Raw genomic sequence first — 12,640 nt, 5'->3', positions numbered from 1 at the left:
GGCAGTATCCCAGCCCTCGTTCCCCCCTCGGGTGGAATGGCAGGTAGGCACGGGAAGAGTGTTACAGCTAAACGACTGATGGCATGTTGGAAGAGCAAGTATGAGTGGTTGGGTAATTATTTTATGTCCCAAATGCTAAAAGCTACGAACTTCAGCTATCAGGACACAGGTTGATTAGATGTATATGTTGAATATGAGCTTTCAACCTCAACAAACCCAGAGGAAAACGGTCACTGGTTTCTTCGCTGGACTGGGCAACATAACTGCAAACGCTTCATCATTAGGCAAGTCGATAGCATCAGTATGTTGGCAGGAAGAATACTGGAGCAGTGTGATGGGTCAGTGATTGTGCATTCATCAGCGATGTTTGTGTGTCAATGCACGAGCTAATAGCCGAGGTAGACCTTCGATAACAATCGGTTGTTCAGTCGGGCGGTTCTGTTAGATGTTTGGTTATCCTGTGTCCAGATTGGGTGCCAATTACGTTAACTTTGAACTTGACCTCGCCTGCTCTCATCCTCTGATCATTACTGAAGTGTCCCCCGTTCCTGACCTCTCTGGATTCCCTTGTTGTTATGACAGCAATGCGTTCCTTGTTAATCTGATGTTGGGCTCTTTTTGAGTATTCAGTTGAGATATTATTCCTTTGCACGCAGTGATGCATAAATTGGATCTAGTTCACTGTGTCGGTTGATTGAATCCTTCGTAGAACAACATGCTTTCAGAAATTTCTTTCCGTATCTCCTATCTTCACATACCAGGATTTTTACCTTTCCCAGATAGGATTTGCGAACTTCTTGGTATGAACATCAAGGGTAGAAGGTGATGTCTTTTGATGTGCGCGCTACATTTCGTCGAGAAGTGCATTTCTCCCTCGCTACTTCGAATTTTATTATTACCGAAGTTGGCCAGGTGACTGCATGAATGCTTTCATATCTTCAAAATCGGAAATCCGAATCAGGGTCATTCAGACTGTCGTCAGCTCGACCTCTTACCCTGTACACCCATTTTAGGCTTCGCAAAAAAATGTTTGTCAGGCTATTTCATCAGGAGCGCTGTATAGACAGTTTAAAAGTTTGAGTTGTTATTTGATTAGCCAGAGCGTACAAGCCCAATCGTCTTCCTGGAACCTCTCTGGAAATAAAACAACCAACTGTCCACAGTACTATCAGTTGAAAATAAGGCTTCTTTGCCGAAATTTTTATCAACAGATACACACGAATTAACTTCTGAACTCCGGTCATTTCAACGAAGACAAAATACTGCTCATTCGGAGATCTAGAAACTCAAGCCACTAAAGTAAATTTTTTTCGAAACTCTGTTGAAGACAACAGATCCTTGGAGAAACCGATAAAGCCAAGGAGCTGAAACTGAATGAATGTCTGTTTTAGTAACCTGTGAACCTCGGTATTTGATGGAACCTGGTAATCAATAACGGAGTATTTTACCGGTCCAAGATGCCCAAAAGGAGAGGTTATTGTCTGGATTCGCATTTATGTGACAAAGCTCGAGAAATCATGGAAAAGTGATGAAAGATAGCAACGTTTGGCCCTACTTTGCGGATAAAACTAGGCGGATAATTTGTTGTGGTTTTGTTTTCGTAATTCTTTTTTCGGTCATCTAGTTGCAGTTTATCTAGTTGCAGTTGGAATATTCCCTGTGTTATCACAAACCAAAAAGATCTACAAGCTGATAAAATGCGCACATTGGTAATTGAACTGGTGACTTTTTTATTCCTCTGTCAATTGTGTTCTCAAGTTCTATAAATTTTGCATTGCATTACTGCCAGTTCTTCTCACAAACCGGCCGCTTCCTTCATTGTTGGAAGATCACTACTTCCGGGTCAAGTACTGCTTATCCCAATTGCATAGCGGTTCGCCCCCGAGAGGTCACCTCCCCAAAATCAAACGTCTATACATCGACTCCTTTGGCTCAAGCCTATACGCACTCCAAGAGAGCCGAATATCCTGCGACATCTCTCTTCCAGGATTCCTTCGACTATCCTGCAACAGAAAGTAGTGTCGTCGAGACAAATGAGACTGGTCTTGTAGTGGTTTTACGCAAACCGTCTCCTTCCATACAGGTTTATGGACTGGATGGACGAAAGCTACGGGAATTCGCACATGACCTCCTTTCTCCGAAGTGCGTGACCATTGACAGAGATGGCCGGATCATTGTTGTGGAAAGTCACGTGAGTTTGTTAGCTGCCTAGAATTGTGACCATATATTTCGGCAGATGGTCGGGTGGAGTACCAGTGATGATAAGTTTTCTCTGGCTAACCTGTCTAGAAAAAAGAACACACCATCCTCATAAAAAACTCTTGTTTGCGAACTAGTTCAGTTTTGATGGGAGACTCGACTAAATCCGGCTGAATCTCTCGTTTGCAGTGATCTTCAGCAACCTCAAGATTAGTATGTTACGTCTATGATACCGTTTTCTTTGCTCTTTCATAAGCTTTGTAATTAAGGAACTGCAAAGCTACAGCTCTGCAAACCATGGAAGTATGCTAAGTCTTGACGATTTCTTGGGTTTTAATTCCGGAAGAAGCTAAAAATGTACGAGGTATCGTGAGAATCAAACAACCCAGTGGTTAGATGATTTATATCATATACAAACTGTCTTCGTCCTAAGGGAAGTGCAGATTGCATATAGCCGAAAGTTTCTACTTGTATTCAGTAAAACCGGTTCAGCCTGAAAGCATAAGATTACCATGCTTATCATATACGAAATGGTTCACTTCTACCTCTGGAATGCAAGCAGAGATGGAACGAGCAACATTTTCATATGAACGTCACGCGGCGTTGTTCAATCACGCGGTACCTAAACTATTGTCGACGTGACTGTTGAAAACTGTTGAGCCAAAAAGACATTCTTTCTTTTAAACGCCGTTTTGACTAGTCGTGTCTTTGCCGCCGCTGCTACTTCTGATTTAAGCGACCATTGTTCTTCAACACTTGGCGAAAGAGCATCTCGTACTTGTATCCCTTGCTGCCAGCCAGACTTCTGAGGAAATAGGACTTAGCTAGATGGATCAGAAAGGTGAGCAGATTGGATCAATTCAGCTTTCAACTAAGACGTTGACAGCATGAAGGAAGCAAGCGAGAACGTGGTATGTGGTTCGTTGTCTCGGTAGCTAGATATTTCGAGCCACACAGAATCAGCGCTATTCTTCGGCGCGGGACTAGAGAGCTGGAGCATGGTCGCCAAAAGACGGGCAACGCTGAACTACTGACATTCGGCGTTTGTTAGAGTGTGGTTGTGGATATGCGTGGGGTTAAGCAAAGTTTCGACCGTGGCAACTGAATTGTCTGAACAGAAAGCTTTGGAGGGCAACCGAGCGGTGGGTTCAGGTTCGTGAAAGGTAATTGATAATGAGATATGGGATACGTATTCCTTAGTGGCTGACTACAGGCATAGAGCAGTGCGGCTAGAGTTGATAGACTGAGTCAACTGACTGCTGTGGTTTGCCTTCCGTTCTTTGATACACTGAATGTATAGCAGTAAAAAATAACCGCAAAAGTTGGCATACTCGACACTTTTTCTGCGAAGAAAAGTTTCCTCGATTTTTCTGTCATTTTTCCTCTTTTATGCTTCGCGGAAACCGCGGCTCCCTCATCTGGTCAAGACGAGATCTTCGGTAATCTTTGGTGAGTTTACCGCAAAAATCGTTCCCTGGTGGAATGTCTGAAAAGATTGGGGGCCCACTCTTCGGCTACCTATGGGACTGAACAGATATTTTCGTATCTCACTTGTATAACTTTATGGTAAAGTGCAATTCCGTGGGTACAGTTCGTCTATTGGAAAACTGAATCTCCGCAGACCAACATAATGAAACTTCTTGTCGCTCAGCTAAGCCTAGCACACAACAAGTCGCATGTTTGCGCTTGAAAATCAGAGTGTTTCAATGAGCTGCATGATGTACAATTTATTCATCGTATGCTGTGACGACATACCCATCCATAGATAGTATGAGATTAGTTATCTTGGCAAAAGAAGCCACACTAGACCACACAGATGAATCGTAGTTCAGAGCAAGGACTGTCACGTGAAGTGTATATTGAACTACTTATGCATTCAACCGAACTTCTTTATTTACTTATTTTCTTGGTGTGATCCCCAGAAATCAAGTGCGGCTAACAGTCTTGAAGCTGCGAACATTGCGGACTGACGGACTATGGTTCGTCACTTAAAATGCACCACAAAGTCCACGCGGTTGGTGGCCTCCTGGCCCGTACCACTCAATAAAGCACAAGTGAATCATGCATGTATGCCCAGCCAGTTTTAGTCAACAGTCAGTTTGGTTTGTACAGTGAGAGCCACAGAAAGTTAGCACCTCTGTTGGTTAAACACTTGGGTAGGTTCATAACGTTGGAGCAAATCACATGTCGGATTACGCGTCAAATACCACAGGTTACAGTACAGTACAATGCGGTACTGGACATAATACCTCAAAGGCAACGCACCAAACACATGAATAACAAAGAGGTAAACGAAAACCTGAAACAGTGACCCTGGAGTGTCGGTGCGCTTAGGATTGTTCTGACACATGCGAAGACGGCGACGAGGGTCTTCTAACAGAATACTTTGCGGTGGTATCCGTCTTCGTTGCATGTCACATCCAATGAAGTCGATGAATCTATGTGCATAACCGGTAATGCCGCACGCGATTAGCGTTGAGCCGCGCCTTTTGCTACGAGAACACCATGTACGCAGTGTAAGCCCGAGATAATAAAACCGAAGGGTAGGCAGAAGGGGATGGTTCTAAAGCTATCAGCATATCACTTCATATGTGTACAACTTTGCGATGGAAATCTGGAAATCTGGCTTACCACCATTCCGTTTCATCTGTAGGACGGTGAACAACTAGAGTAATGACAGTAGGTCCAACACACCAGATGATTTACTTTTAGGGTGGGGTCATCTACAGCCAGACAAACAAGATACGCAGAAATAGTCTACAATAAATCAGAACTCAGTAACAAAATGTAGTGCAACGAGTACCAGCGAGAAGCCAGGTGATCCAAGCTAAAGGCTGTCAGTGGTTCCTTTAGTTCGAGTGACAAGGAAAACTGAACAGCTGAGACCCGCATTGAAGGCACGTGGTCATCTAGTGCCCCCCATAATCCATAAGACGAATCCTAGGCATGCATGTATGAAGATGGTGTGAGCTCAACTATCCTAGTGAAATGACATCATTTTGTAACTATCAAGTTTGGTTTAGAACTGGAACACAAAGACTACCTGGGTGGTTATTCGAGCACGTTTGGGTTTTCGCAGTTTTCTGACGGTTGAAGGAACGGTTAAAACGGAAAATTCTGTGGTGTGAAAGGGATCCAGCGACCCTCGTTACCTCAGGTGCCTCTTTTCTTTTTAGTGATGTAACACACCATACAAAGGGTTGTTGGAAACTCTTCGAGACTTTTCGGCCCGTCTTGCCCTTCGTGGGGCTCAGCTGGCGAAACCTGTGGAGAGTTGTCTGGAGGTTTTCATGATTCTTATGGATAAAAAGACCCGTCGGTAAAATATCCTCTCTATGTGCACTAACCGAAACGTGATATGGTCTTTGTAGAGCACATTATGTTGGTGTATGTGCTTCAGCGGGGATTCAGTTGAGCTTCTCGTTAAATCAAATCACCTTGCAAATTAGTATAGCTCTGTCCCTCCATTTGTTTTCTCACCGCGTCCATTAATGGAACTCAGTCAGTTGAGCTGGTAGTGTTTTGAACTGTTGGTAGCTCGGATGCTGGCTTCAGCTCATCATCTGCTTGATCAACAACCCAAATTTCAGGGTGACACGGTTCACCACATTGCACATCTGCTTCTGACCGCCCCCATGAAATCTGATAGAATTGGGCCATCACTAGCATGCACAAACCTGAACCCACAGCATGTTTTTACAAAACTGTTTGCGCAAGTCATCGTAAACAAGCATTGTAAACAGTTCAGAGCGTGTGACTTGTTCATACAGTCTAAAGTACCAAGAGGAGAGGTCAGCATGGGAAATCTTTGTTTGCTGAACCTGAAACAATGAACACCGCCTGAGTAATGGAATCAGATGACAGAACTCTCGGAATGTTACAGTTTCCAATTTTCTCTGTGTCAAGAGTACTGAATGTAATTAATTAAACAACAGTTGAATAGCATCAGTAAATACGTGTCGTCTGATAAAATTCAAAGGCTACCCTCAAAAAGAGTCTGTTATCTGCTACAGAAACGTTTGAACACACAGTTTCCGTTGGCTTCGAATTATCAACACAGTTTGGCTGGTTCCTGTTAAGCTACAAGTTCTCTACATTCTTCTGGTAAACGTGGTAACCCGGATGAATTGGCTTGAGTTACTCCTTTTTCTGTTCCATTCAAGTATTATGGGTAGAGGATATTTGGAAATCTGCAAACCTAGTCTAACACCAATTTCGCTCGTGTGAACGGCACTGCGGTTACGGTCTGGCTGACATATACCATGAACTGTAGTGACGTGATTATGTAATTCTAATATGGACCTAGCTTATAATGAAAAAAATTGATTCGTTGGTAGTGGCTCCTAATCTACGTTTGAAACAGGTAGCCAGATGGTCTCTTCTGAAACAAAGGTGAAATAAACTTTTTTCCTGACCATGAATGCGGACAGCGAGTGGCTGGCTTTGGTTTGCTATGGATATTTCGTTCTGTAAATGGAGCCAGCCTCCGCTGAAAATCCGAGAGATATTGTACAATTGTTTCGCTCCCGAAACTCCAGATAGTTTCCGACCCGCGACCTTCCAACTAGTAGTTCAACCAGGAGCGGCTGATCAGTGATGTGATCAGTTTGGATGATTCAGGCGCGAGCTAATCACATTACTGTTCAGTCTCACGTGGCCACTCGTGCTCAAAAACTCCCGGAAGTTTCATCGGATGCGCACTGTTGATTATTCTAAATGAGGATAAAGCAGTTGTACAGTGCTTGCAGGCTTTCCAGGGTAGATTACCTTCGATCACATGACGAAATATCGATTGAAAATTACCAAATCTCTTTACACTACCATCATTTTGTTCGTTATGTCTCTCGGTCAGCTTTTCTGCGTAACTACTGGAGGAAAAAACGTTCCACATCTGCTACCGTTCTTTCTGCATAGACTTTTGTTACCTTACCTACTTGGACAGATGACGCAGTAGAACTGCCGTCTAGTCATTTGTGTATGATTTCGATAAACATTGTAAACCGCCATTCTTGATCTGGCAGTCAAAGTATTTATTAAAGATAAGTCATTGTTCCGACAAACACTATTAGTTACACACGAAGTTAGTTTTAGTAGGGGACCCAAATGAATCCCACTGCATTTCTCGTTTGTGATGGTCAGCTCCAGCTGAATGCGCTTCACGAAGCCGCCTTATGTTTCAACTTGTACGATATCCAAGGAATCGCAGTAAGTTTTTGTTTGGACGTAGTTAGTACTAGTAAGATACCTAAAGAGTTGTCGGAGAGTCATCAGCAACCTTATGCTTAGTGTGCTACGTCTAATCCATTGTCTATTTACTTCATACATCAGATGTAGTTTGTTCGTTTTGTCGCTGGAAATGGGCTGGATCTAGGAAGGTCAAAATATAGTTTGTGATGCAAAATATTGATTTTTTCCACCGGTTAGTTGTCGTTCGAGTGTTCCTAAAAATGCATTCTAGCCAACGCAAGCGTAAACTGTCAGTTTGTTTGTGCGCTGCTACTTTCAAATCACAACGAATGTTTCACGTGCCTAAACAACTTATCCGTATACAAAGGCATTTGGAATTAGAAGTAATAAAATCACTTAACTAGTAAACGAAGGGGTGGTGAAGAACATGTGTTAAGTATGGGTTTGCGTCTAGAAGTTGTAGTCTGTGAACCCACTTGATAATTCTCCCAGCAGTTTAGAGGTTTTAAGGCCACTGCAGGCCAACACTTGGAAAAAATTGCTCGTTCTTCGTTAGTTTCAGCATGATTGATATTAATACAACGGCAATACGTAGTGGTGCCTAGCTTCCATATAACCATCAGGGAGAAAAGACTGAGTGAAGAGTGGAATGAAGGGGACGGGTAAAGAAGTAATGCGAGGAAGCCTTAAGGTAAACAACCAACAATAAGGTATCTATTCCTCTGGACGGCATTAAAATAAACACATCTGAGCAACGTGTAGAAGCAATGCCGCATTAGCGGGATTGACCAAGAGTCCTCTCACTCGATCTTAGCTCGTTGCACACCACGGACAAGCTCTAGCCAGGCAGTCGGGCAAGGAGATGACAGCATGGGCGCCAGTGTGATCGGTTGCAGACCATGTCCTGCAGGGTCTCCAACAAAGTGCAAACATAATCAAGTTGACCCCAGCCAGTGAGGCGTGTGGCTCCCACAGCACTGGGGTTGATCGTAACCACTTTCATTGTACGTTGTCAATCTTAGCCGGGTGCTCCGCGAACCTTTCATCAATAATCGATCAGAAGAGAAAACAAAACATTCTTGTGTGTACGATGGTTGCGGATGCGTAACACATCCCCAGTCTAGTGAGTTACATCTGCCTATCTGCTGGTTCGAATTCTTAACCTAGTACCCACTTACCACATCCTGCTTCACTCTACTTCAATCTTCCCCATGAAGATCATGCGAGTTGGCCTCTATACGTGGACCGGCATGATGCAATCACGCTTTCAAGTCGACCTCGACTTCCCGACCGCCGTTGCTGTGGATTCCAACTACCGAATCTACATCACAGACAACCTTAACCACTGTGTAATGCTGTACAACTACCTTGGAGAAAACCTGGGATCCATTGGAATTTGCGGTTTGACTAATTATCCGATGGGTGTAGCCATTCTGGCCTGTGGTACAAGCAGTGATGTTACGCCCAACCAGGAACTCGTCGTAATAGGTGAGTTAGCGTGTAGCGCCCGATGAATGTTCAGACCACTAGCTTTTCACTATGCAGGTAGAAAATTTCACTGAGAAGTGCGAAGTTTAGATTGAGCTTAAGTTTGAGTCATAGACTCAGATTAATATTTATATGTAGCCTGGTAATGCTCGTGCGTTGTCAGCCAAGCCGAATTTATAGAAGCATACAGTAAGAGAAATTCAGGTGTTACGACTGTATACAACCTGAGTAACAAGTAAATGTTCTTGGCAGTTGAAGGGTCTGTGTTCGAAACGGTAACTGATACGTTGCGCCTGCATATGGGTGGGTGACCATAGCCAGTGTGCACGTAACCGAAACTTATGTCACATGATGAAACAGATCCAGAGGGGGTCAAGGACAGCGCAGCTCAAGGTTGTGCCACTGTGCGACCCCGTGCAAGCTGGTACGATTATCATGCTGAAACTTAGATGGATAACGAGCTCCCACCGGTACTTTAGTGGCGAACGGGTGCTTAGTGTCGGTGACATGCTCACTCCTCTACTCACTTGCCGCCCAACCAACCCCCATGAAATAGTGAACGGACTATTGGATTATCCTAGTACTAAAGCTTAACGCGGCCCCCACTAAAAAAATGCAGTTGTAGTGCAGTCCGTTCGTGCTCCAAACATCATACCTACTGTGAAGGGGAGCCAAGAGGAAAAAAATGCAAACCAGTGGATGATTTTTACTGCTCAAATTCGGAACAGGAATAACTAGCGTATTCGTCTAGACGGCATTCACCCGTCAGCTAACGAAGGATGGCCTAGATCTGTTGACTGTACATGGTGATTTGCGATCCAGATGGGAAACTGATCTAAATTTTTGTAACCCAGCTGAGTTTGTTGTTTTTTTACCATGTCGCAGCTGATCTGTTTGCCAAGCCTTGGTTCGCAAACATTTAGTCGGCTGAATCTCAGGTGAGCCACCCGTTCAGAATATCATTTATCTGAGCTTGTTGTGCATAGGTCATCTCACGTTTCAGTTGATGCAATGCATTTTCCCAGTCTAACACACTACTCATAAGGTTGTTGGACTCACTTCAAGAGAATATACTGTAACATTTCGAACATCTTACTGGTAAAAACATGAGGCACACCACGAACAAAATATTCAGCTGGATTGAGTTGTGTCTACTTTAAAAACGAAGTTTCCAGCAAACGAATGTAGCCTGCCAATTTCGTACAATGTGGATGCAGTTGGAACACATGATTGACGAAAACTCAAAGGCTGCGCCTACCTGATGAGTCCCAAAGTAGGGCAAAAGCAGCCATGCGTTGTCGGGCAATTTTCAGCAGCCTTAAGAGTAATGTTCTTTTCATAAACACGGTTCACTTATTTAATATTGAGTCTGTTGTACTCAAGGCGCCTACCTAGTCCCAAAGTAGGGCAAAAGCAGCCATGCGTTGTCGGGCAATTTTCAGCAGCCTTAAGAGTAATGTTCTTTTCATAAACACGGTTCACTTATTTAATATTGAGTCTGTTGTACTCAAGATCTAAGATTGCGCCGAATTTTAGGCTTAATTCTGATGAATCGTAGTAGGGAAAATCTAAATCCACTTTCAAACATATCGACTGCCATATTATGTCATCATAGGATCAGACGAACACTGTTTTATGGTAGTGTGAGATGTTATCCTGTAACTGAAGTCAGTGTATGCTGAAAGACCGAGAACCACTCTACGGCTGTTTCACGCCCATTGGAAATGATTAGCAGAGTTCATCTCACAAAAATACTGGGAGTCTAGAGTTCGCTACATGCTGGATAGTGGTGTGAACGCTTTTGGTGCCCAAAATTGGCCAACCATTTAAGAATTAAGTAGAGGTGGTGGACGATTAAGAACACCGTCCAATTGAAATCGGATGCACTTTAACGTATGGATTAAGGACGGATGTTTTTGTTCCAATTTTTCGTGACTACTTTTTATGGTATTTAAAATTACTTGAACCTCTGCCTATCCCTTTCCTCCTATGCTACTAACTGTCATCAGCTCATATCAGTTTGGATCGAACAAATGAATTCATGTTTACTACCTTTTTGATTTTCATTCAGTGGATAATCACAATCGACTGAATATCACCGTATTCCGACCCAACGGCGAATTAGTCTATGCAATGAGCGGTGCCGTCAAACATGCCCAAAGCTATGCGATCGCGGTGGAATACCGTCAAAGAGAAATAAGCGCAAAGGCGAAGTCTACGATAAAAGGGAGCAAGTTATCGGTGCTACTGGCTAGTAAAGATTGCTGTGTTTACCGCTACGTTCTGCCGGATGTGATCTTGAGGTGATCAGTGGTCTGGAACCTGTTCGGAAAGCATTTTATTGTTAAACCATCTGTCCGATTGTTTACATTTGGCCGTGACTCACCATGGTACTATTGGTTTTGTTGTTACGTATTTGGCTTAGGGCGATTTTAAGAGACAAGGATAAAAAATGAAGTGTCGTGTGAAACAATGTGAGAACTCCGAAGAACGTGGAGGAGTCCTTCGAGGAGATGACTTCAGGGCCACTTCTCATTGTTGTGTGCTTATTCTCGTGTCACGTGACACTGGAATAACACACCAAGGCAACTTTAGCCCTTTGACCTGGAAGATTGTATGAACCAGCGTGATTGAGACTTCATGTCAGGTCTTTGATACTAATTCCCCACATTGTAGTCTGTCCCCACATCATACTTCGTCTCAATCTTAGGTTAAGCGATTTTTGGACATGCATAGTTACTTGCCAGACGCGCGCAACCAGTATGTTTGCATCAAAACAGCAATTGGGCGTACATTAGATGACTGCCATATATCATACAACATGTAATAGGATCGGCAGTACAGCGTGTGGCACTGTATAAATAACTTGTTCAAGTCGAATACTTGGTTTTTATCACGTACAAAAAGATTCCAAATCTTACATCCACATGACCACGGCGATCTCACCATATTATTTAACATTCTTCCCTTCAGTAACAGGTTACTATCATGTCGACGACACAGGTGGTTCGATTTGATGGAGATCGGGTAACATGTTCAGATTTCGGCATTCGCTTCGTTGATCGAAGTGACACAACAATCGAGATGAATAGGTTTAGTAACTCAAATGGCTGTGTTTAAACGATCAAATTCGGTATTGCATCCGACCGATTATTACGTTAAACTCTATATTTTGGTGGTTCAATCCACAAAAGGAAATCCCGATGTTTACGGTGAGATGAATATGCTGAGACTGTTAAAACTAAAGAACACTGTACACTCCTAGTTGGTCAGTTAGGTCTTTCTCGGGATGCAGCTCGCTTACGGTCAAAAAACATGCGAGATGGCAATCCTGTCAAAAGCTAAGTCTCGCATTATAGTTGGGAGTGAAATTCCCAGAAATCTTTGCATGTGAGTGGCTGTTGAAGTATGATGAGCGCAGAAGCTAGATGATTACTTCGCGAAAGCTTTTGTTGATTAGGTCTACTGAACCAAATTACGCTTTCCGATTAAGGAAGAGATGAAATCTAACCGACTGTGATTAAGGCGCATTTGACTGATGTCACACGAAACAAATGCATTATTGGCTCCATCGATAACATTTCAAGCAGACACACCTGCAAGCTTAATCGAACTGCGGCTTTGGCCTCTTGAAGTGCACAACTAGCGTGCTCAACCAGTGTGCTGATCCTCCTACCACATTGTCACCTGTGAACATGTGAAGTTCATCACACATGAGAAATATGGTTGGAGTGTCTAGCACTACACTGATTGATAACCCTATATA

At 43.4% G+C, this 12,640-nt stretch overlaps 2 protein-coding genes across 2 annotated transcripts in view; one reads left to right on the top strand and one right to left on the bottom strand.

Annotated features, from left to right (window-relative positions):
• Positions 1 to 11,181, top strand: part of T265_02501 (hypothetical protein) — a gene marked incomplete at both ends in the record, with an annotated part of 28,101 nt that extends 16,920 nt beyond the window's left edge. Inside the window, 3 exons of the mRNA XM_009166764.1 lie at positions 1,790 to 2,191; positions 8,604 to 8,874; positions 10,946 to 11,181. Of these exons, the coding sequence (XP_009165028.1) occupies positions 1,790 to 2,191; positions 8,604 to 8,874; positions 10,946 to 11,181 (909 nt within the window). The remainder of the gene's footprint in view (positions 1 to 1,789; positions 2,192 to 8,603; positions 8,875 to 10,945) is intronic.
• Positions 1 to 12,640, bottom strand: part of T265_02502 (hypothetical protein) — a gene marked incomplete at both ends in the record, with an annotated part of 28,288 nt that overhangs the window by 12,344 nt on the left and 3,304 nt on the right. The window lies entirely within an intron of this gene.

The sequence above is a fragment of the Opisthorchis viverrini genome (assembly GCF_000715545.1).
Source record: "Opisthorchis viverrini unplaced genomic scaffold opera_v5_32, whole genome shotgun sequence".
Lineage (NCBI taxonomy): Eukaryota > Metazoa > Platyhelminthes > Trematoda > Opisthorchiida > Opisthorchiidae > Opisthorchis > Opisthorchis viverrini.
Note: the sequence above shows the minus strand (reverse complement) of the source record. Positions and strands in the feature narration are given on the sequence as shown.